Below are 26,436 nucleotides of genomic sequence, written 5' to 3'. Positions count from 1 at the left end.
CTACTTCCATACAGTTTTTACACTCAGGTAATATACTTTCTACTTCCATACACTTTTGACACTCAGGTAATATACTTTCTACTTCCATACAGTTTTCCCACTCAGGTAATATACTTTCTACTTCCATACAGTTTTCCCACTCAGGTAATATACTTTCTACTTCCATACAGTTTTCCCACTCAGGTAATATACTTTCTACTTCCATACAGTTTTCCCACTCAGGTAATATACTTTCTACTTCCATACACTTTTCACACTCAGGTAATGTACTTTCTACTTCCATACAGTTTTCCCACTCAGGTAATATAATTTCTACTTCCATACACTTTTGACACTCAGGTAATATACCTTCTACTTCCATACAGTTTTCACACTCAAGTAATATACTTTCTACTTCACTACAGTTTTCACACTCAGGTATCATAGTTTCTACATCCATACAGTTTCCACACTCCGGTAATGTACTTTCTGCTTCCATACAGTTTTCACACTCAGGTAATGTACTTTCTACATTTCATACAGTTTTCACACTTAGGTAATATACTTTCATCTTTCAATTTCCAGGCACTTTTTACACAATTGCATTACAGACATTAATATTTTGGCCCTTAAGGTCACTAATGTCGACTAAGTAACACTCAGAGAATGACCATCAGTGTTATTCCCATTGGAAAAGAGACTGCTGTGTGTCCTTTTCCAATAACAAGGGTTTCACACAGTAAATTCAACAGTACAGGTATGACTAGAGATTAATCGATCAATAGTGACATGACTGACATGTCACAGTACCTCAGGGTTTCACAGTAAATTCAACAGCACAGGTATGACTAGACATTAATCAATCAATAGTGACATGATGGACAGTACCTGTGGATATTGTATAGCTGGATATATCATGAGGATTGTAATCAGCATCACTGGCCGTGTAGACGACAAGACTTTTCCCTGCAGACTCATTCTCAGCCACTGTCAAATGTGCATTACTACTGAAAGTTGGTGTGAACTCATCAACTGGTGTCAGAGATACTGCAAGAGGAACTGTCAGGGTGTTGGTACCATCTGTAACCTCCACTACTAGAGAGTAGGTCTGGATGGCAGAGTCATAGTTCAAGGCTGAAAAGAAAATACTATGTAGCAGAAATTTTCCATTTTTTAAATTTTTATTTGTTATGTTTCATTGTGTTGTTGTTGTTGTTGTAGAGTTTAATGCCATTTTTCAGCACACGATAGGCTATACATGGTGGCCAGTATTAATGGTGGAGGAAGAACCCGGGAAAACCCCGGAAAGAACCACCGACCCACAAGAAGCTACCGGCAAGCTTTCTCACATACCCACATATGTTGTATTGTGTATCTGGAGAACTAGTGTGGCTTGGTAGTGCAAGTCTTCAGCACAGAAGAATGGCAGGTGTCAGAGTATTCCAAAATTTCAAACTTGGGACTGATCTTAATAACACCAGTAGCCAAGAAACTGACCCATGAGCTATCCAATACCTTGAAATGGCATTATTTAATGAGTAAAGAAACCAATCTGTGTGTTATACAATATGTGAAATGGCATTATTTAATGACTAAAGAAACCAATCCGTGTGTTATACAATACCTTGAAATGGCGTTATTTAATGAGTAAAGAAACCATGCAATCCGTGTGTTATACAATATGTGAAATGTCATTATTTAATGAGTAAAGAAACCAATCCATGTGTTATACAATACCTTGAAATGGCATTATTTAATGAGTAATGAAACCAATCCATGTGTTATACAATACATTGAAATGGCACTATTTAATGAGTAAAGAAACCAATCTATGTGTTATACAATACCTTGAAATGGCATTATTTAATGAGTAATGAAACCAATCCAAGTGTTATACAATACCTTGAAATGGCATTATTTAATGAGTAAAGAAACCAATCCAAGTGTTATACAATACCTTGAAATGGCATTATTTAATGAGTAAAGAAACCAATCCAAGTGTTATACAATACCTTCAAATGGCATTATTTAATGAGTAAAGAAACCATGCAATCTGTGTGTTATACAATATGTGAAATGGCATTATTTAATGAGTAAAGAAACCAATCCATGTGTTATACAATACATTGAAATGGCACTATTTAATGAGTAAAGAAACAAATCTATGTGTTATACAATACCTTGAAATGGCATTATTTAATGAGTAATGAAACCAATCCAAGTGTTATACAATACCTTGAAATGGCATTATTTAATGAGTAAAGAAACCAATCCAAGTGTTATACAATACCTTCAAATGGCATTATTTAATGAGTAAAGAAACCATGCAATCCGTGTGTGATACAATATGTGAAATGGCATTATTTAATGAGTAAAGAAACCAATCCAAGTATTATACAATACATTGAAATGGCACTATTTAATGAGTAAAGAAACCAATCCATGTGTTATACAATACCTTGAAATGGCATTATTTAATGAGTAATGAAACCAATCCAAGTGTTATACAATACCTTGAAATGGCATTATTTAATGAGTAAAGAAACCAATCCAAGTGTTATACAATACCTTCAAATGGCATTATTTAATGACTAAAGAAACCATGCAATCCGTGTGTTATACAATATGTGAAATGGCATTATTTAATGAGTAAAGAAACCAATCCATGTGTTATACAATACATTGAAATGGCACTATTTAATGAGTAAAGAAACCAATCTATGTGTTATACAATACCTTGAAATGGCATTATTTAATGAGTAATGAAACCAATCCAAGTGTTATACAATACCTTGAAATGGCATTATTTAATGAGTAAAGAAACCAACCAAGTGTTATACAATACCTTCAAATGGCATTATTTAATGAGTAAAGAAACCATGCAATCCGTGTGTTATACAATATGTGAAATGGCATTATTTAATGAGTAAAGAAACCAATCCAAGTGTTATACAATACATTGAAATGGCACTATTTAATGAGTAAAGAAACCAATCTATGTGTTATACAATACCTTGAAATGGCATTATTTAATGAGTAATGAAACCAATCCAAGTGTTATACAATACCTTCAAATGGCATTATTTAATGAGTAAAGAAACCATGCAATCCGTGTGTTATACAATATGTGAAATGGCATTATTTAATGAGTAAAGAAACCAATCCATGTGTTATACAATGCATTGAAATGGCACTATTTAATGAGTAAAGAAACCAATCTATGTGTTATACAATACCTTGAAATGGCATTATTTAATGAGTAATGAAACCAATCCAAGTGTTATACAATACCTTGAAATGGCATTATTTAATGAGTAAAGAAACCAATCCAAGTGTTATACAATACCTTCAAATGGCATTATTTAATGAGTAAAGAAACCATGCAATCCGTGTGTTATACAATATGTGAAATGTCATTATTTAATGAGTAAAAAAACCAATCCATGTGTTATACAATACCTTGAAATGGCATTATTTAATGAGTAAAGAAACCAATCCATGTGTTATACAATACATTGAAATGGCACTATTTAATGAGTAAAGAAACCAATCTATGTGTTATACAATACCTTGAAATGGCATTATTTAATGAGTAATGAAACCAATCCATGTGTTATACAATACCTTGAAATGGCATTATTTAATGAGTAAAGAAACCAATCCGTGTGTTATACAATACCTTGAAATGGCATTATTTAATGAGTAAAGAAACCAATCCATGTGTTATACAATACCTTGAAATGGCATTATTTAATGAGTAAAGAATCTAATCCATGTGTTATACAATACCTTCAAATGAAATTATTTAGTGAGCAAAGAATCCAATCCATGTGTTACACAATACCTTGAAATGGCATTATTTAGTAAAGAATCCGATCCATGTGTTGTACAATACCTTGAAATGGCATTATTTAATGAGTAAAGAATCCAATCCATATGTTATACAATATCTTGAAATGTCATTATTTAATGAGTAAAGAAACCAATCCATGAGTTATACAATACCTTGAAATGGCATTATTTAATGAGTAAAGAATCCAATCCATGTGTTATACAATATCTTGAAATGTCATTATTTAATGAGTAAAGAAACCAATCCATGTGTTATACAATACCTTGAAATGGCATTATTTAATGAGTAAAGAATCCAATCCATGTGTTATACAATACCTTGAAATGGCATTATTTAATGAGTAAAGAATCCAATCCATGTGTTATACAATATCTTGAAATGGCATTATTTAATGAGTAAAGAATCCAATCCATGTGTTATACAATATCTTGAAATGACATTATTTAATGAGTAAAGAATCCAATTCATGTGTTATACAATACCTTGAAATGGCATTTTTTAATGAGCTAAGCTGATTACTTCTTAACGCTGACTTTCTATGTTATTCTCTCATTTCCCACCCCATTGCCCAAGTTAGGCCATAAAAATACATAATATATACCATACAAATTTAACAACAATGAGAAGATACTATTTCTAAACATAAACTCAGTAAGTTAATTGAAATGTTATTCCATACTGCAAAACTATGCTTGATTAAAGTCCATTACTGAGTACAAGCATTCAGTACAACTGTTGACTAATCAGCAAACAAAAGTCAAGTATGTTATGTGTGACCAATTTCATGGACACTGGATAAATCAACTAAAACTCTGAATAGCTGTTTATATATTATTACTTATTATTTGCTGATCCTACCTAAATAAATGTATTATTATTATTATTATTATTATTATTATATGTGATTACTGTATGCATTGGTAGATTAGGTATATGATGTTGACAGTTGGGTGTACATTGTCCATGAGATAGCTATATGCTGTTGACAATTGGGTGTACACTGTCCATGAAATATGTATATGCTGTTGACAGTTGGGTGTACACTGTCCATGAGATAGGTATATGCTGTTGACAGTTGGGTGTACACTGTCCATGAGATAGGTATATGCTGTTGACAGTTGGGTGTACACTGTCCATGAGATAGGTATATGCTGTTGACAGTTGGGTGTACACTGTCCATGAGATAGGTATATGCTGTTGACAGTTGGGTGTACACTGTCCATGAGATAGGTATATGCTGTTGACAGTTGGGTGTACACTGTCCATGAGATAGGTATATGCTGTTGACAGTTGGGTGTACACTGTCCATGAAATAGGTATATGCTGTTGACAGTTGGGTGTACACTGTCCATGAGATAGGTATATGCTGTTGACAGTTGGGTGTACACTGTCCATGAGATATGTATATGCTGTTGACAGTTGGGTGTACACTGTCCATGAGATAAGTATATGCTGTTGACAGTTGGGTGTACACTGTCCATGAGATAGGTATATGCTGTTGACAGTTGCGTGTACACTGTCGATGAGATAGGTATATGCTGTTGACAGTTGGGTGTACACTGTCCATGAGATAGGTATATGCTGTTGACAGTTGGGTGTACACTGTCCATGAGATAGGTATATGCTGTTGACAGTTGGTTGTACATTGTCCATGAGAAATGTAATATTTTCAAATCTGATAATCCAGCTGTGCCTTGGATCTACTGATGGTGGTAGCTCCACTGGTAACACCTGTACTGAGAGCTGACCCAGTGTTACCCGATGTTATGGTGCACTGATGAATGTGCCTTACCCCCACTGACAGTGACAGGAACCAGTGGCAGCACCTGTACTGAGAGGTGACCCAGTGTTACCCGATGTTATGGTGCACTGATGAATGTGCCTTACCCCCAATGACAGTGACAGGCACAAGTGGCAGCACCTGTACTGAGAGCTGACCCAGTGTTATCCAATGTTATGGAGCACTGATGAATGTGCCTTACCCCCATTGACAGTGATGGCACCAGTGGCAGTTCCTATACTGAAAGCTGACCCTGTGTTACCCAATGTTATGGAGCACTGATGAATGTGCCTTACCCCCATTGACAGTGATGGCACCAGTGGCAGCTCCTATACTGAAAGGTGACCCTGTGTTACCCAATGTTATGGAGTAGGAAAGAGAATCACTAGCATCTCTGTCACTGCAAGTCAGTGTTGTTACCTGAAACAGAACACACTTTACTCAAGTTACAATTAAGTTCCATTATGACTGCAAGTCAGTGTTGTTACCTGAAATAGATCACATCTCACTCAAGTTACAATTACATTAAATTCTCACCATTAAAAGCAAACTGCATAAGTAAACCTGAAGTTCTTCAAGAATTCTGACATGATGAATACTGGTAAGTTTTACACTCTACTTTGTGCAATCTAGACCTCTCTGTACAAAATTCCCCAGAATAATCTTTGTGCCCTAACACCAGAACATTTCTTTACAGGTAAAACTCAGAAGAAAAAGTCAACTGTTGGCATATTCAGTGAGGGCTCAGTGTTTGATTTGTTCAGATAGTGATTAATACTCCTAACAAAGTATTTTTGGGTCATGCATTCAAATACGAAATATGATCAGTTCTTCATTCAATATAGCATTTACATGCAGATGTTAAAAGGTTGTCTTCCACATTAGCTTTACATGCAAAGAATATCGACTAAATTTGCTGTAAATTACAAACTTTTAGCAGGCAGTTAAAAGTTTAGGAATAAACACATTATACAATATTATGTATACTTAAGTAATGAAAACAAAATAAGCTAATGCAGACTCTAAACATTCCTATTATTTTATCAATTAGGCTTATGTTGGTGTCATTTTAATCATTAAAAAGTACACAACAAAAGTGTGATGTCTTAATTTTGTGACCTATCTTTCTATTGACCCAAAATCTAAAGTTGTTAATTCAAGTTGATTTCCATGCTGAGGTCAGAGGATGTAGTTACAGGGCATGGAGGTGGTAGACCAGGAGGTAGTGGTAGGGTATGAGTGTGGTAGACCAGGAGGTAGTGGTAGGGCATGGAGGTGGTAGACCAGGAGGTAGTGGTAGGGTATGAGGGTGGTAGACCAGGAAGTAGTGATAGGGCATGGAGGTTGTAGACCAGAAGGTAGTGGTAGGGCGCATGGAGTTGGTAGACCAGGAGTTAGTGGTAGGGTATGAGAGTGGTAGGCTAGGAGTTAGTGGTAGGGCATGGAGGTGGTAGACCAAGAGGTAGTGGTAGGGTATGAGGGTCGTAGACCAGGAGGTAGTGGTAAGGTATGAGAGTGGTAGGCCATGAGTTAGTGGTAGGGCATGGAGGTGGTAGACCAGGATGTAGTGGTAGGGCATGGAGGTTGGTAGACCAGGATGTAGTGGTAGGGCATGGAGGTGGTAGACCAGGAGATAGTGGTAGGGCATGGAGGTTGGTAGACCAGGATGTAGTGGTAGGGCATGGAGGTGGTAGATCAGGAGGTAGTGGTAGGGCATGGAGGTTGGTAGACCAGGATGTAGTGGTAGTGCATGGAGGTGGTAGACCAGGAGATAGTGGTAGGGCATGGAGGTTGGTAGACCAGGATGTAGTGGTAGTGCATGGAGGTAGTAGACCAGGAGGTAGTGGTAGGGCAGGGAGGTTGGTAGACTAGGACCAGTGTCATAGAGTCTACTGTACTGATCTTGAATAAATCATTTTCTTTTTGCCAACATTTTAAATAGGTCACAAATCTATTTTCCTCTTAACTGAAATAGCTGTATTAAATGTAATTTTTTTAATTTCTTTAATTGTTTGTGCACTTTCAATCTGTGAAATTTACAATTTTATGTGCTTTAATTTTTAGTACAGAAGATATTTTATTGCACATTAAACTATTGTAGATTGTATTACTGATGAATAACCTGAAATAAATAAAATGTGCATGAAATATCAAAGAGAATATGTACAAATTAAGTACATCTATGAGAGATATTTTCATTTGGATACAAATTGCTTGCATTAAAAATGTTATTCATTCATTATTCCAAATTGATTATCTCCTTAAGTACCTAATTATCCTAGAAATCCATTGTATTTCTAATCATAACTACTAATTTTAGATGTTTATCACACAGTGATAAAAAGCTAATCCTTTCATAAAAAGTCTAATTGGTGATGTTAATAAAAAGGCAGATATTTCAAAGACTGAACCTTGTTGTATGAGTTCTCAAATCCTATGTTACATCAGGACATGCAACATGTCCTTCTCCTTGGCAACAATCAATTGGCTGGTGCACTACAAGTGCAGGAGGAAAAATCATCATGACTAGACAATTGTGAAGAATTGCTCTAAAAAATATTGCATCATCAGGTTAATAAGACATTATTGTATGTAAGAGAAGGTTGTATTAAAGTCAAACACATACAACACCATCATTATAGATTCATTACATTTGCTGTCTGACTAATGCTGGTACAGAATGATAATGTAAGAGTCAAACACATACAACACCATCATTATAGATTCATTACATTGCTGTCTGATTAATGCTGGTACAAAATGATAATGCAAGAGTCAAACACATACAACACAATCATTACAGATTCACTACATTTGCTGTCTGATTAATGCTGGTACAAAATGAGAATGTAAGAGTCAAACACATACAACACCATCATTACAGATTCATTACATTTGCTGTCTGACTAATGCTGGTACAAAATGATAATGTAAGAGTCAAACACATACAACACCATCATTACAGATTCATTACATTTGCTGTCTGACTAATGCTGGTACAGAATGATAATGTAAGAGTAAAACACATACAACACCATCATTACAGATTTATTACATCTGTTGTCTGACTAATGCTGGTACAGAATGATAATGTAAGAGTCAAACACATACAACACTATCATTACAGATTCATTACATTTGCTGTCTGACTAATGCTGGTACAGAATGATAATGTAAGAGTCAAACACATACAACACCATCATTACAGATTCATTACATTTGCTGTCTGACTAATGCTGGTACAGAATGATAATGTAAGAGTCAAACACATACAACACTATCATTACAGATTCATTACATTTGCTGTCGGACTAATGCTGGTACAGAATGATAATGTAAGAGTCAAACACATACAACACCATCATTACAGATTCATTACATTTGCTGTCTGATTAATGCTGGTACAGAATGAGAATGTAAGAGTCAAACACATACAACACCATCATTACAGATTCATTACATTTGCTGTCTGACTAATGCTGGTACAAAATGAGAATGTAAGAGTCAAACACATACAACACCATCATTACAGATTCATTACATTTGCTGTCTGACTAATGCTGGTACAGAATGATAATGTAAGAGTCAAACACATACAACACTATCATTACAGATTCATTACATTTGCTGTCTGACTAATGCTGGTACAGAATGAGAATGTAAGAGTCAAACACATACAACACCATCATTACAGATTTATTACATCTGTTGTCTGACTAATGCTGGTACAGAATGATAATGTAAGAGTCAAACACATACAACACTATCATTACAGATTCATTACATTTGCTGTCTGACTAATGCTGGTACAGAATGATAATGTAAGAGTCAAACACATACAACACCATCATTACAGATTCATTACATTTGCTGTCTGACTAATGCTGGTACAGAATGATAATGTAAGAGTCAAACACATACAACACTATCATTACAGATTCATTACATTTGCTGTCGGACTAATGCTGGTACAGAATGATAATGTAAGAGTCAAACACATACAACACCATCATTACAGATTCATTACATTTGCTGTCTGATTAATGCTGGTACAGAATGAGAATGTAAGAGTCAAACACATACAACACCATCATTACAGATTCATTACATTTGCTGTCTGACTAATGCTGGTACAAAATGAGAATGTAAGAGTCAAACACATACAACACCATCATTACAGATTCATTACATTTGCTGTCTGACTAATGCCGGTACAGAATGATAATGTAAGAGTCAAACACATACAACACTATCATTACAGATTCATTACATTTGCTGTCTGACTAATGCTGGTACAGAATGAGAATGTAAGAGTCAAACACATACAGCACCATCATTACAGATTCATTACATTTGCTGTCTGACTAATGCTGGTACAGAATGATAATGTAAGAGTCAAACACATACAACACCATCATTAAAGATTCATTACATTTGCTGTCTGACTAATGCTGGTACAGAATGAGAATGTAAGAGTCAAACACATACAACACCATCATTACAGATTCACTACATTTGCTGTCTGACTAATGCTGGTACAAAATGAGAATGTAAGAGTCAAACACATACAACACCATCATTACAGATTCACTATATTTGCTGTCTGACTAATGCTGGTACAGAATGAGAATGTAAGAGTCAAACACATACAACACCATCATTACAGATTCATTACATCTGATGTCTGCTTAATGCTGGTACAGAATGATAATGTAAGAGTCAAACACATACAACACCATCATTACAGATTCATTACATTTGCTGTCTGATTAATGCTGGTATAGAATGATAATGTAAGAGTCAAGCACATACAACACCATCATTACAGATTCACTACATTTGCTGTCTGATTAATGCTGGTACAAAATGATAATGTAAGAGTCAAACACATACAACACCATCATTACAGATTCACTACATTTGCTGTCTGATTAATGCTGGTACAGAATGATAATGTAAGAGTCAAACACATACAACACCATCATTACAGATTCACTACGTTTGCTGTCTGATTAATGCTGGTACAGAATGATAATGTAAGAGTCAAACACATACAACACCATCATTACAGATTCATTACGTTTGCTGTCTGACTAATGCTGGTACAAAATGAGAATGTAAGAGTCAAACACATACAACACCATCATTACAGATTCACTACATTTGCTGTCTGACTAATGCTGGTACAAAATGATAATGTAAGAGTCAAACACATACAATACCATCATTACAGATTCACTACATTTGCTGTCTGATTAATGCTGGTACAGAATGATAATGTAAGAGTCAAACACATACAGCACCATCATTACAGATTCACTACATTTGCTGTCTGATTAATGCTGGTACAGAATGATAATGTAAGAGTCAAACACATACAGCACCATCATTACAGATTCACTACATTTGCTGTCTGATTAATGCTGGTACAGAATGATAATGTAAGAGTCAAACACATACAACACCATCATTACAGATTCATTACATTTGCTGTCTGACTAATGCTGGTACAAAATGAGAATGTAAGAGTCAAACACATACAACACAATCATTACAGATTCACTACATTTGCTGTCTGATTAATGCTGGTACAAAATGATAATGTAAGAGTCAAACACATACAACACCATCATTACAGATTCATTACATTTGCTGTCTGATTAATGCTGGTACAAAATGAGAATGTAAGAGTCAAACACATACAACACCATCATTACAGATTCATTACATTTGCTGTCTGATTAATGCTGGTACAAAATAATAATGTAAGAGTCAAACACATACAACACTATCATTACAGATTCATTACATTTGCTGTCTGACTATTGCTGGTACAAAATGAGAATGTAAGAGTCAAACACATACAACACCATCATTACAGATTCACTACATTTGCTGTCTGACTAATGCTGGTACAAAATGAGAATGTATGAGTCAAACACATACAACACCATCATTACAGATTCACTACATTTGAAGTCTGATTAATGCTGGTACAAAATGATAATGTAAGAGTCAAACACATACAACACCATCATTACAGATTCACTACATTTGCTGTCTGACTAATGCTGGTACAGAATGATAATGTAAGAGTCAAACACATACAACACCATCATTACAGATTCATTACATTTGCTGTCTGATTAATGCTGGTACAGAATGATAATGTAAGAGTCAAACACATACAACACCATCATTACAGATTCATTACATTTGCTGTCTGATTAATGCTGGTACAGAATGATAATGTAAGAGTCAAACACATACAACACCATCATTACAGATTCACTACATTTGCTGTCTGACTAATGCTGGTACAGAATGATAATGTAAGAGTCAAACACATACAACACCATCATTACAGATTCATTACATTTGCTGTCTGACTACTGCTGGTACAAAATGAGAATGTAAGAGTCAAACACATACAACACCATCATTACAGATTCACTACATTTGCTGTCTGACTAATGCTGGTACAAAATGAGAATGTAAGAGTCAAACACATACAACACCATCATTACAGATTCACTACATTTGCTGTCTGACTAATGCTGGTACAGAATGATAATGCAAGAGTCAGATTTTTATGCAACAGACACTGATGGATGAAAGTGAGTAAGTTGTACTAGAGTATAACACAGAACCATCACTATCTTGTACTTGAGTAGAATACAGTACCATCACTATGTTATACTTGAGTAGAATACAGTACCATCACTATGTTATACTTGAGTAGAATACAGCACCATCACTATGTTATACTTGAGTAGAATACAGCACCATCACTATGTTATACTTGAGTAGAATACAGGACCATCAGAAAGTTGAACTAAAGAAGAACACAGCACCATCACTATGTTATACTTGAGTAGAATACAGTACCATCACTATGTTATACTTGAGTAGAATACAACACCATCACTATGTTACACTTGAGTAGAATACAGCACCATCAGAAAGTTGAATTAGAGAAGAACACAGCACCATCACTATGTTGTACTAGAATACAACACAGCACTATCAGTATGTTGTACTAGAGTACAACACAGCACTATCAGTATGTTGTATTAGATTAAAACACATATAGAACCATCATTACTTACTGGATCTGCTACATTTGCTGTCTCACTGATGCTGGTGCTGATTACACTGGTTGTACATGTGGGCTTGTTGTCATTGATGTCTGTAACACTAATGGTGACAGTTGTACTAACTGTGTTGGCTGTCGTTCCCCCATCAACTGCATGGATCACCAGCTGGTATGACGTTGTTGTCTCATAATCAAGTGACAAGGCCAGTGATATTCTGCCAGTTGTTGGGTTTATTTGGAATTTATTATTAGTGTTTCCACCTGTGAAATAAAATGATACAGTCATGTTGAATTCACTTTCTTCTATGTTGACTTCCACAATGTAGAAAAAACTCAAAGAATAAAAATATAATGGATTGTCTGAGTTGTGATCGGATCTTATTTTACCAATAAGCAAATTGCAAATTCCTTGATCTACTGACATACTTACTTACAAATTGAATTGACTGACATTCTTACAAATTGAATTGACTGACATTCTTACAAATTGAATTGACTGACATTTTTACAAACTGAATTGACTGACATTCTTACAAATTGAATTGACTGACATTTTTACAAACTGAATTGACTGACATTCTTACAAATTGAATTGACTGACATTTTTACAAATTGAATTGACTGACATTCTTACAAACTGAATTGACCGACATTCTTACCAATTGAATTGACTGACATTTTTACAAACTGAATTGACTGACATTCTTACAAATTGAACTGACTGACATTCTTACAAACTGAATTGACTGACATTCTTACAAATTGAATTGACTGACATTCTTACAAATTGTTCATGCCATGACTCTAACATTAAAACTGACTGACATTCTTACAAATTGAACTGACTGACATTCTTACAAATTGAATTGACTGACATTCTTACAAATTGTTCATGCCATGACTCTAACATTAGAACTGACTGACATTCTTACAAATTGAATTGACTGACATTCTTACAAATTGTTCATGCCATGACTCTAACATTAGAACTGACTGACATTCTTACAAACTGAATTGAATGACAGTCTTACAATTTGAATTGACTGACATTCTTACAAATTGAATTGACTGACATTCTTACAAATTGTTCATGCCATGACTCTAACATTAGAACTGACTGACATTCTTACAAACTGAATTGACTGACAGTCTTACAAATTGAATTGACTGACATCCTTACAAACTGAATTGACTGACATTCTTACAAATTGAATTGAATGACAGTCTTACAATTTGAATTGACTGACATTCTTACAAACTGAATTGACTGACATTCTTACAAATTGTTCATGCCATGACTTTAACATTAGAACTGACTGACATTCTTACAAACTGAATTGAATGACAGTCTTAAAATTTGAATTGACTGACATTCTTACAAATTGAATTGACTGACATTCTTACAAATTGTTCATGCCATGACTCTAACATTAGAACTGACTGACATTCTTACAGTGTTCATGTCATGACTCTAACATTAGAACTGACTGACATTCGTACAAACTGAATTGACTGACAGTCTTACAATTTGAATTGACTGACATTCTTACAAACTGAATTGACTGACATTCTTACAAATTGAATTGACTGACATTCTTACAAATTGAATTGACTGACATTCTTACAAATTGTTCATGCCATGACTCTAACATTAGAACTGACTGACATTCTTACGAATTGTTCATGTCATGGCTCTAACATTAGAACTGACTGACATTCTTACAAACTGAATTGACTGACAGTCTTACAATTTGAATTGACTGACATTCTTACAAACTGAATTGACTGACATTCTTACAAATTGAATTGATTGACATTCTTACAAATTGAATTGACTGACATTCTTACAAACTGAATTGACTGACATTCTTACAAATTGAATTGACTGACATTCTTACAAATTGTTCATGCCATGACTCTAACATTAGAACTGACTGACATTCTTACAAACTGAATTGACTGACAGCCTTACAATTTGAATTGACTGACATTCTTACAAACTGAATTGACTGACATTCTTACAAACTGAATTGACTGACATTCTTACAAATTGTTCATGCCATGACTTTAACATTAGAATTGACCGACATTCTTACGAATTGAATTGACTGACATTCTTACAACTTCAATTGACTGACATTCTTACAAATTGAATTGACTGACATTCTTACAAACTGAATTGACTGAGAGTCTTACAAATTGAATTGACTGACATTCTTACAAAGTGAATTCACTGACAGTCTTACAAATTGAAATGATTGACATTCATACCAATTGAATTGACTGACATTCTTACTAATTGAATTGACTGACATTTTTACAAATTGAATTGACTGACAGTCTTACAAACTGAACTTACATTCTTACAAATTGAATTGACTGACAGTCTTACAAACTGAACTGACATTCTTATAAACTGAATTGACTGTCATTCTTACAGACTGAACTGACTGACATTCTTACAAACTGAATTGACTGACATTCTTACAAATTGAATTGACTGACATTCTTAAAAATTGTTCATGCCATGACTCTAACATTTGAAGTGACTGACATTCTTACAAATTGAATGGACTGACATTCTTACAAATTGTTCATGCCATGACTCTAACATTAGAAGTGACTGACATTCTTACAAATTGTTCATGCCATGACTCTAATGTTAGAAATGACTGACATTCTTACAAATTGAATGGACTGACATTCTTACAAATTGTTCATGTCATGACTCTAACATTAGAACTGACTGACATTCTTACAAACTGAATTGACTGACATTCTTACCAATTGTTCATGCCATGACTCTAACATTAGAACTGACTGACATTCTTACAAATTGAATGGACTGACATTCTTACAAATTGAACTGACTGACATTCTTACAAATTGAACTGAATGACAGTCTTAACAATTTGAATTGACTGACATTCTTACAAACTGAATTGACTGACATTCTTACAAATTGTTCATACCATGACTCTAACATTAGAACTGACTGACATTCTTGCAAACTGAATTGACTGACAGTCTTACAATTTGAATTGACTGACATTCTTACAGACTGAACTGACTGACATTCTTACAAACTGAATTGACTGACATTCTTACAAATTGAATTGACTGACATTCTTACAAATTGTTCATGCCATGACTCTAACATTTGAAGTGACTGACATTCTTACAAATTGAATGGACTGACATTCTTACAAATTGAATTGACTGACATTCTTACAAATTGTTCATGCCATGACTCTAACATTAGAAGTGACTGACATTCTTACAAATTGTTCATGCCATGACTCTAACGTTAGAAATGACTGACATTCTTACAAATTGAATGGACTGACATTCTTACAAATTGTTCATGTCATGACTCTAACATTAGAAGTGACTGACATTCTTACAAATTGAATTGACTGACATTCTTACCAATTGTTCATGCCATGACTCTAACATTAGAACTGATTGACATTCTTACAAATTGAATGGACTGACATTCTTACAAATTGAACTGACTGACATTCTTACAAATTGAACTGAATGACAGTCTTAACAATTTGAATTGACTGACATTCTTACAAACTGAATTGACTGACATTCTTACAAATTGTTCATACCATGACTCTAACATTAGAACTGACTGACATTCTTGCAAACTGAACTGACTGACAGTCTTACAATTTGAATTGACTGACATTCTTACAAACTGAATTGACTGACATTCTTACAAATTGAATTGAATGACAGTCTTACAATTTGAATTGACTGACATTCTTACAAACTGAATTGACTGACATTCTTACAAATTGAACTGACTGACATTCTTACAAACTGAATTGACTGACATTCTTACAAATTGAATTGACTGACATTCTTACAAATTGTTCATGCCATGACTCTAACATTAAAACTGACTGACATTCTTACAAATTGAACTGACTGACATTCTTACAAATTGAATTGACTGACATTCTTACAAATTGTTCATGCCATGACTCTAACATTAGAACTGACTGACATTCTTACAAATTGAATTGACTGACATTCTTACAAATTGTTCATGCCATGACTCTAACATTAGAACTGACTGACATTCTTACAAACTGAATTGAATGACAGTCTTACAATTTGAATTGACTGACATTCTTACAAATTGAATTGACTGACATTCTTACAAATTGTTCATGCCATGACTCTAACATTAAATGAAAATCTTATGTATTGTTCATCCTTTGAGTTTGAAGATGACCAGACATTACTAACTAGTTTGTTATCTGTAAGCATGTGAATGGCTGACCAGGCCAGTTAGTGGTCAGTGTGTATGCTTGCACACTAGGCAGGAGATGTTGCTTGGGGTTGCTTTATCAACAGAGGACTTGCAGCAGTACTGATATTTAAGCTGCTAATCCCTCTGCAACTCTCCTTAGCTCATTGTGTAGATCTTGTATGGATAAGACTGCTAGGTGGGTGTAGCTTCAGAGTGGATAAGACTGTGCTAGGTGGGTGTAGCTTCAGTTTGGATAAGACTGTGCTAGGTGGGTATAGCTTCAGAGTGGATAAGACTGTGCTGGGTGGGTGTAGCTTCAGTATGGATAGCACTGTTAGGTGGATGTAGCTTCAGTATGGATAGCACTGCTAGGTGGATGTAGCTTCAGTATGGATAAGATTGTGTTTGGTGGGTATAGCTTCAGAGTGGATAAGACGGTGTTGGATGGGTGTAGCTTCAGTATGGATAAGACTGTGCTAGGTCGGTGTAGCTTCAGTATGGAAAAGACTGTACTAGGTGGGTGTAGCTTCAGTATGGAAAAGACTGTACTAGGCGGGTGTAGCTTCAGATAAGACTGTGCTAGGTGAAATAATCCTGTGCAAGAAGACCCAGGGTTAATGTTGAAGTACTGTAATTCAAGAATGACTAATTGAGGAAAGTTTTGAAGTGTTTCTTCTGACCACCAAGAGATTGCTTTCCCTCCTTCAGCTTAAGACAAAGATCTTCTTTGGTAGTAACTTCTCTGACATCCTATTGATCCCATTCAGGCATGCCTGTCTCAGCTGTGGTTTCATCAGCAGTGTTAAGAACAACATTTCATACCAAAATGACACATGATACCTCCAAACGAAAGGTTAGCTGCTTGAGTGTACTTTTTTGCAGTGTATTTTGATTACACATTATATATGTGCATCAACATAATTCCAACCATACTTCAAGGTCAATCTTTAGCCATTTGTGATTTGTATCTGACACTTAAATTTACATCCAAAAATGAAATGCATACACATTCAAGTTTAATTTTAGCAACCTCATCACTATTCCCAACATGGGATGTTTGAAATACCTGGTTCTGTGTTGTGTCATGCCCTCCTTATCAAAAAAAGTGTTCTGCAGTCCTATGAGCTCTATCAACATGCTGACTCTCAAGGTCATGAACCATATTGATACTAGATATAGTTGTAGTGGGTTTCCTTCAAGAATAAAACTTTTGGCTCATCTTTCATAACATCGCTTGAAGCGACAATGCAATACTAGCTAGCCCGGCTGATCAAAATGAGTGCACTGCAGCCCCATGAGCTGCAACAACATGCTCAACCTGGGATTGAGTCATGGACCATATCAACACTAGATATAGTTTCAGTGGGTTTCCTACAAGAACATTATTACCCTTTTGTTCATCAGTAACCATGCACAGTAGTCCACAGTTCTCACAAACTCCATGTGCAAGGAAAGGCTGTAGTTTTGTTTATTTTGCAGGCATTATCGGAACCAATCATAGACTAATATGAAGGAAACAAATCCAAGTCTTGAAAAACAAACTCATGGAAAACTTATAAAAACTTCATCAGTAACTAAAAGCATCAAATGAACATCACTTTTGACTTGCATACTGACCAGTCATTTGACCTAAGTGTCATATTGTGGGGTCAAATAGGGTATGGAAGGTTCATTGAAATCAATATTCCTTCCTGAGATTAAGGAGAACAAATGTACTAAATTTCACTGAATTCTGTAGCTAGGTATCATCCAAAAATGAAATGCAAAGGCAAAATCTATTTTTTGCAACAATAACATTGACCTTCCAAATCAAAATCCAAAATCACTAGGGTTTTCTTTGGGGGCTAAGGGAAACATATATACTCAAGTTTATTTCAAATTATTCTGATATCAAGAACTCGTTACCCAAATGTGAAATCCATAGGGGAAACTAATTTTAACAAATGTGGGGGAAACTATTTTTAACAAATGTGACCCTGACCTTTGGAGATACTGACCCCAAAACAATATGGTTCTTTTTCAGGCTAAGGAAAATTCATCAAATGCATTTCATTGAAATATCTGGAAACCAAAATGGATGCTGGGTAGATGAAGGTCAACCCGGTTGAAAATCACATGTCAATATGACCATAACTTTAGATACATCAATGAATAAGATTTTCAAGGGGCACCATTTTAATTTAGGACCAATTAGACCTTGAGACTGAATGTTTGTTTAAAGTTTGGTGGGAATCCTAACAGTAGTATGAGGAGCAGCGATAACAGACTTGGACTAATAGAAACCAGATGATCAACATTGACAATTGGCATAAGCAAATATAATAGTGTAGAAGTAAAAAATTGCTTTCAAAGAACAAGTAATTTTTTTTTATCTTACAAAGATCTAGGATTTTTAAAATGAAATCTGGAATTTTGAAGAAATAAGGACAAATATATTTTCAAGGTAGTTTTATATAAAATTTGCAATCTTCTTTTTACAACATCAGATTTTAAAAGTACTAAATTGAACAAGTTGTTTTCCAAATAATTACCTGCAATGCTATAAGTTACTGCGCCATCATTCCCATAATCAGCATCAGTTGCTGCTACTGTTGCTATGGATGTCCCTATAGCAGTATTCTCAGCAAGCTACAAGTACAATGTATCAGTGTTATTGTTGCCATGGATGTCAATAGGGCATTACTCTCAGCTAGCTACAAGTACAATGTATCAGTGTTATTGTTGCCATGGATGTCACTAGGGCATTACTCTCAGCTAGCTACAAGTACAATGTATCAGTGTTATTGTTGCTATGGATGTCAATAGGGCATTACTCTCAGCTAGCTACAAGTACAATGTATCAGTGTTATTGTTGCTATGGATGTCAATAGGGCATTACTCTCAGCTAGCTACAAGTACAATGTATCAGTGTTATTGTTGCTATGGATGTCAATAGGGCATTACTCTCAGCTAGCTACAAGTACAATGTATCAGTGTTATTGTTGCTATGGATGTCAATAGGGCATTACTCTCAGCTAGCTACAAGTACAATGTATCAGTGTTATTGTTGCTATGGATGTCAATAGGGCATTACTCTCAGCTAGCTACAAGTACAATGTATCAGTGTTATTGTTGCTATGGATGTCAATAGGGCATTACTCTCAGCTAGCTACAAGTACAATGTATCAGTGTTATTGTTGCTATGGATGTCAATAGGGCATTACTCTCAGCTAGCTACAAGTACAATGTATCAGTGTTATTGTTGCTATGGATGTCAATAGGGCATTACTCTCAGCTAGCTACAAGTACAATGTATCAGTGTTATTGTTGCCATGGATGTCAATAGGGCATTACTCTCAGCTAGCTACAAGTACAATGTATCAGTGTTATTATTGCTATGGATGTCAATAAGGCATTACTCTCAGCTAGCTACAAGTACAATGTATCAGTGTTATTGTTGCTATGGATGTCAATAGGGCATTACTCTCAGCTAGCTACAAGTACAATGTATCAGTGTTATTATTGCTATGGATGTCAATAAGGCATTACTCTCAGCTAGCTACAAGTACAATGTATCAGTGTTATTATTGCTATGGATGTCAATAAGGCATTACTCTCAGCTGGCTACAAGGACAATGTATCAGTGTTATTGTTGCTATGGACATCCCAACAGCATTACTCTAGGCTAGCTACAAGTACAATGTATTAGTGTTATTGTTGCTATGGATGTCAATAGGGCATTACTCTCAGCTAGCTACAAGTCCAATGTATCAGTGTTAGTGTCACTATGGATGTCCCAATGGCAGCATTATCTGCAAGCTAAAAGTACAATGTATCAGTGTTATTGTTGCTATGGATGTCCCAATGGCCCTACTCTTAGCTAGCTGCAAGTACAATGTATCAGTCTTATTGTTGCTATGGATGTTTTAATGACAGTATTCTCTGCAAGCTACAAGTACAATGTATCAGTGCTATTGTTGGTATGGATGTTTCAATGGCAGTATTATCAGCAAGCTACAAGTACATTGTATCATATTTTATGTATGTTTACTTATTTTTTAATTATATGAAATGCATGTAATCAACTTCCTGGAATCAGTCGGGATATTTGAGCCCCTGTGTGGGCCACTATGCAAAGCTTACTGATGAGCCCCTGCTTAATATATTGTGTTCAAAAATAAGTTTTGGGCCCCTGTGCTTTGCATACTCTTGCTTTATGGTAGCTATGCCTCTCACTAGAACACAATGTCTTCCGTATAATACATGTTATTTAACATTGAAAACTTTTGAAACAATACATGAGATAAGTGTTTGTAAAGCATGTATGCCCCTGATGCAGGCCAAAATATACAAGTTAACTAGATTCAAAGACTTAGACAAATTTGCAAACTTACTAAAATGGCATGAACATCTAATCTTGTCACTGACATATGCATACAAATATGCCTGCCAGATTTAATGTCTACCTCAAGAGGATTTTGTTTAATGTGTTAAAACGGTTTTCATAAAATGATTAAAAAAAGTCAGAATTACAAATTATAATAATCTGCAAACAAATAAAATTGGAAATGCTGATGTTGCTGTCTGAAAATGTAATCAGGTCATCTATATATGCATACTGACAGAAGACTTACAGACAGACAGACTTACAGACAGACAGGCTTACAAACAGACAGAGACAGACAGACTTACAGACAGACAGACTTACAGATAGACAGGCTTACAGACAGACAGACTTACAGACAGACAGGCTTACAGACAGACAGGCTTACAGACAGACAGGCTTACAGACAGACAGACTTACAGACAGACAGGCTTACAGACAGACAGACTTACAGACAGACAGGCTTACAGACAGACAGACTGACAGACAGACAGGCCCAATCTAAATGACCTTGTGGATGAGTAAAACTCTGCTAATTGAAAACAGACTAATTGTTTCATACTTGCCAAAATACAAGTTACACGAAAAACTCCCGACATGATTTGAAAAATATAATTTTCAGCAATATTACTTAGTTTTAATAAAAGGGAAAAACCTTCCTTGACACACTGACATAAAAAGTCAACAGTTGTGCAGGATCCTTATAGAATCCTCAGGGCAGTTTATTCAGTTGATTGTAAATGAGGCAATTAAAATTCACAGTCATTCTGAGATACACAACCACCATTACACAGATTACTTAACGGACTTGAAATAGATATGGTTATGTTGTGTTCATTAGCCTAAGTCTTTAAGTCAAAACTCCATGTTTATATGACCACCTTTTCAGAAGAACCACCTATACAAAATTCTTAAAGATGGCCATGCTGGATGGCATCAGTTTTATTTAGGACCAACTAGACATTACAAGAAATCTTTAATGAAAACCCATATCAATACTGCATATCGATGCCACATATCAATACCACATATCAATACCACCAATGATTCAGATGGAGTAGTAATGACGAGATGTTTTTCATGGTGGCTAATTATTGGATGTCAGGCCAGTACCATTTTCATTTAGGACCAATGTTGTAAAAGTGAAAACCCATCTGATGAGTACTGATGACAAGCATTCAACAAGGCCACTGAGGTGAGTATATTTGATGAGTACTGATGACAAGTTTTCGACATGGCCACTGAGGTGAGCATATTGGATCACCATGTAGACCTTAGGATGAATGTTCTTGTAAAGTATTTTGGCAATCCTCCCTGCAGTTGATGAGTGGGAGTGATTAGAAACAAACCTGATCAAGCTGAATGATTGACACTGAATAATGACTGACAGGCCACACAATAGCTCACCTAGCCTGCAACTGAATGATTGACACTGAATAATGACTGACAGGCCACACAATAGCTCACCTAGCCTGCAACTGAATGATTGACACTGAATAATGACTGACAGGCCACACAATAGCTCACCTAGCCTGCAACTGAATGATTGACACTGAATAATGACTTACAGGCCACACAATAGCTCACCTAGCCTGCAGTTGAATGATTGACACTGAATAATGACTTACAGGCCACACAATAGCTCACCTAGCCTGCAGCTAAATGATTGACACTGAATAATGACTGACAGCCCACACAATAGCTCACCTAGCCTGCAACTGAATGATTGACACTGAATAATGACTGACAGCCCACACAATAGCTCACCTAGCCTGCAGCTGAATGATTGACACTGAATAATGACTGACAGGCCACACAATAGCTCACCTAGCCTGCAACTGATAGAGCTAACTAATTTCCAATATGATTCAGACAACAACAAAATGATGAACTTACCAGTACTGTACTGCTGGGAGTGGTTGCAGAAAAGACTGGGGAATACTCGTTTGCTGGCATAATGCTAACAGTCACATAGGTTGTACCTGTCAGTTGAGGGGTTCCTCCATCCTTAACAATTATTACCAGACTGTATGTGGGGGAGTGGTTATCAGGGGAGTCCAGGTTAATGGCCATATTCAAGTTCAATTGATTTTTTGTTGTGGCATCAAACCCAAAGAAGCCGGAAATGTCTCCACTCTTAATACTAAAGGTTAAAGTTGGAGAAGTTTCATCTTTATCTGTGACAATGAAGCTCATGAGACTGGAACCTGTAATATTGACAATAATGATAACAATAATGATAACACTAATGATAATGAATGAGACTGGAGCCTGTAATATTAACAATAATGATAATGAATGAGACTGGAACCTGTAATATTAACAATAAAGATAATGAATGAGACTGGAACCTGTAATGATAACAATAATGATAACAATAATGATAACAATAATGATAATGAATGAGACTAGAACCTGTAATATTGACACTAATGATAATGAATGAGACTGGAACCTGTAATATTGACAATAATGATAATTAATGAGACTAGAATCTGTAATATTGACACTAATGATAATGAATGAGACTGGAACCTGTAATATTAACACTAATGATAATGAATGAGACTGGAACCTGTAATATTAACACTAATGATAATGAATGAGACAGGAACCTGTAATATTAACAATAATGATAATGAATGAGACTGGAACCTGTAATATTGACACTAATGATAATAAATGAGACTGGAACCTGTAATATTGACACTAATGATAATGAATGAGACTGGAACCTGTAATATTGACAATAATGATAATGAGACTGGAACCTGTAATATTGACACTAATGATAATGAATGAGACTGGAACCTGTAATATTAACACTAATGATAAGGAATGAGACTGGAACCTGTAATATTGACAATAATGATAATGACACTCAAACCTGTAATATTGACACTAATGATAATGAATGAGACTGGAACCTGTAATATTGACACTAATGATAATGAATGAGACTGGAACCTGTAATATTAACTCTAATGATAATGAATGAGACTGGAACCTGTAATATTGACAATAAGGATAATGAATGAGACTGGAACCTGTAATATTGACAATAATGATAATGAGACTGGAAACTGTAATATTGACACTAATGATAATGAATGAGACTGGAACCTGTAATATTGACAATAATGATAATGAGACTGGAACCTGTAATATTGACACTAATGATAATGAATGAGACTGGAACCTGTAATATTGACACTAATGATAATGAATGAGACTGGAACCTGTAATATTGACACTAATGATAAGGAATGAGACTGGAACCTGTAATATTGACAATAATGATAAGGAATGAGACTGGAACCTGTAATATTGACCATAATGATAATGAGACTTGAACCTGTAATGTTGTTGTTGTTGTAGGATTTAACGCCATTTTTTAGTACAAGATAGGCTATACATGGCGGCCAGTATAACTGGTGGAGGAAGAACCCTGGAAAACCCAGGGAAGAACCACCGACCCACGAGAAGCTACCGGCAGGCTTTCCCACGTACCAACGTTAGCCGAGCCTTGGACTCGAACCCACGCAGACAGAGGTGAGATGGCAGTGATCCGTAACGGAGAGCGCTTTAGACCACTCGGCCACTTGGGGCCCCTGAACCTGTAATATTGACAATAATGATAATGAATGAGACTGGAACCTGTAATATTGACAATAATGATAATGAATGAGGCTGGAACCTGTAATATTAACTCTAATGATAATGAATGAGACTGGAACCTGTAATATTGACAATAATGATAATGAGACTGGAACCTGTAATATTGACACTAATGATAATGAATGAGACTGGAACCTGTAATATTGACACTAATGATAATGAATGAGACTGGAACCTGTAATATTGACACTAATGATAATGAATGAGACTGGAACCTGTAATATTGACAATAATGATAATGAGACTGGAACCTGTAATATTGACACTAATGATAATGAATGAGACTGGAACTTGTAATATTGACACTAATGATAATGAATGAGACTGGAACCTGCAATATTGACACTAATGATAATGAATGAGACTGGAACCTGTAATATTGACAATAATGATAATGAAACTGGAACCTGTAATATTGACACTAATGATAATGAATGAGACTTGAACCTGTAATATTGACAATAATGATAATGAATGAGACTGGAACCTGTAATATTGACAATAATGATAATGAATGAGGCTGGAACCTGTAATATTAACTCTAATGATAATGAATGAGACTGGAACCTGTAATATTGACAATAATGATAATGAGACTGGAACCTGTAATATTGACACTAATGATAATGAATGAGACTGGAACCTGTAATATTGACACTAATGATAATGAATGAGACTGGAACCTGTAATATTGACACTAATGATAATGAATGAGACTGGAACCTGTAATATTGACAATAATGATAATGAGACTGGAACCTGTAATATTGACACTAATGATAATGAATGAGACTGGAACTTGTAATATTGACACTAATGATAATGAATGAGACTGGAACCTGCAATATTGACACTAATGATAATGAATGAGACTGGAACCTGTAATATTGACACTAATGATAATGAATGAGACTGGAACCTGTAATATTGACAATAATGATAATGAATGAGACTGGAACCTGTAATATTGACAATAATGATAATGAGACTGGAACCTGTAATATTGACACTAATGATAATGAATGAGACTGGAACCTGTAATATTGACACTAATGATAATGAATGAGACTGGAACCTGTAATATTGACAATAATGATAATGAGACTGGAACCTGTAATATTGACACTAATGATAATGAATGAGACTGGAGCCTGTAATATTGACAATAATGATAATGAATGAGACTGGAACCTGTAATATTGACACTAATGATAAGGAATGAGACTGGAACCTGTAATATTGACACTAATGATAAGGAATGAGACTGGAACCTGTAATATTGACACTAATGATAATTAATAAAACTGTTTATCAGATTAAAAAGTAAATGAAAAAGTTACAGAAGTTAATGTATAAAGTTACAGAAGTTAATGTATATGATGTGGACAGTAATGTTTTGAGTGTCTGAAGAAAAAAACAG

General features: G+C 35.2%; 1 protein-coding gene across 1 annotated transcript in view; it reads right to left on the bottom strand.

Annotated features, from left to right (window-relative positions):
- The window catches only part of LOC149803934 (cadherin-23-like), a 79,060-nt gene that overhangs the window by 20,608 nt on the left and 32,016 nt on the right, over positions 1-26,436 (bottom strand). Inside the window, exons 10-14 of the mRNA XM_089954020.1 lie at positions 23,235-23,545; positions 19,507-19,603; positions 12,722-12,969; positions 5,909-6,032; positions 868-1,113 (exon numbers count right to left, since the gene is read on the bottom strand). Coding sequence (XP_089810146.1) covers positions 868-1,113; positions 5,909-6,032; positions 12,722-12,969; positions 19,507-19,603; positions 23,235-23,545 — 1,026 coding nt within the window. The remainder of the gene's footprint in view (positions 1-867; positions 1,114-5,908; positions 6,033-12,721; positions 12,970-19,506; positions 19,604-23,234; positions 23,546-26,436) is intronic.

This window comes from Sinohyriopsis cumingii, chromosome 3 (assembly GCF_028554795.1).
Source record: "Sinohyriopsis cumingii isolate HCF-2022 chromosome 3, ASM2855479v2, whole genome shotgun sequence".
NCBI classification, from domain to species: domain Eukaryota; kingdom Metazoa; phylum Mollusca; class Bivalvia; order Unionida; family Unionidae; genus Sinohyriopsis; species Sinohyriopsis cumingii.
This window is presented reverse-complemented; position numbering and strand designations above follow the sequence as displayed.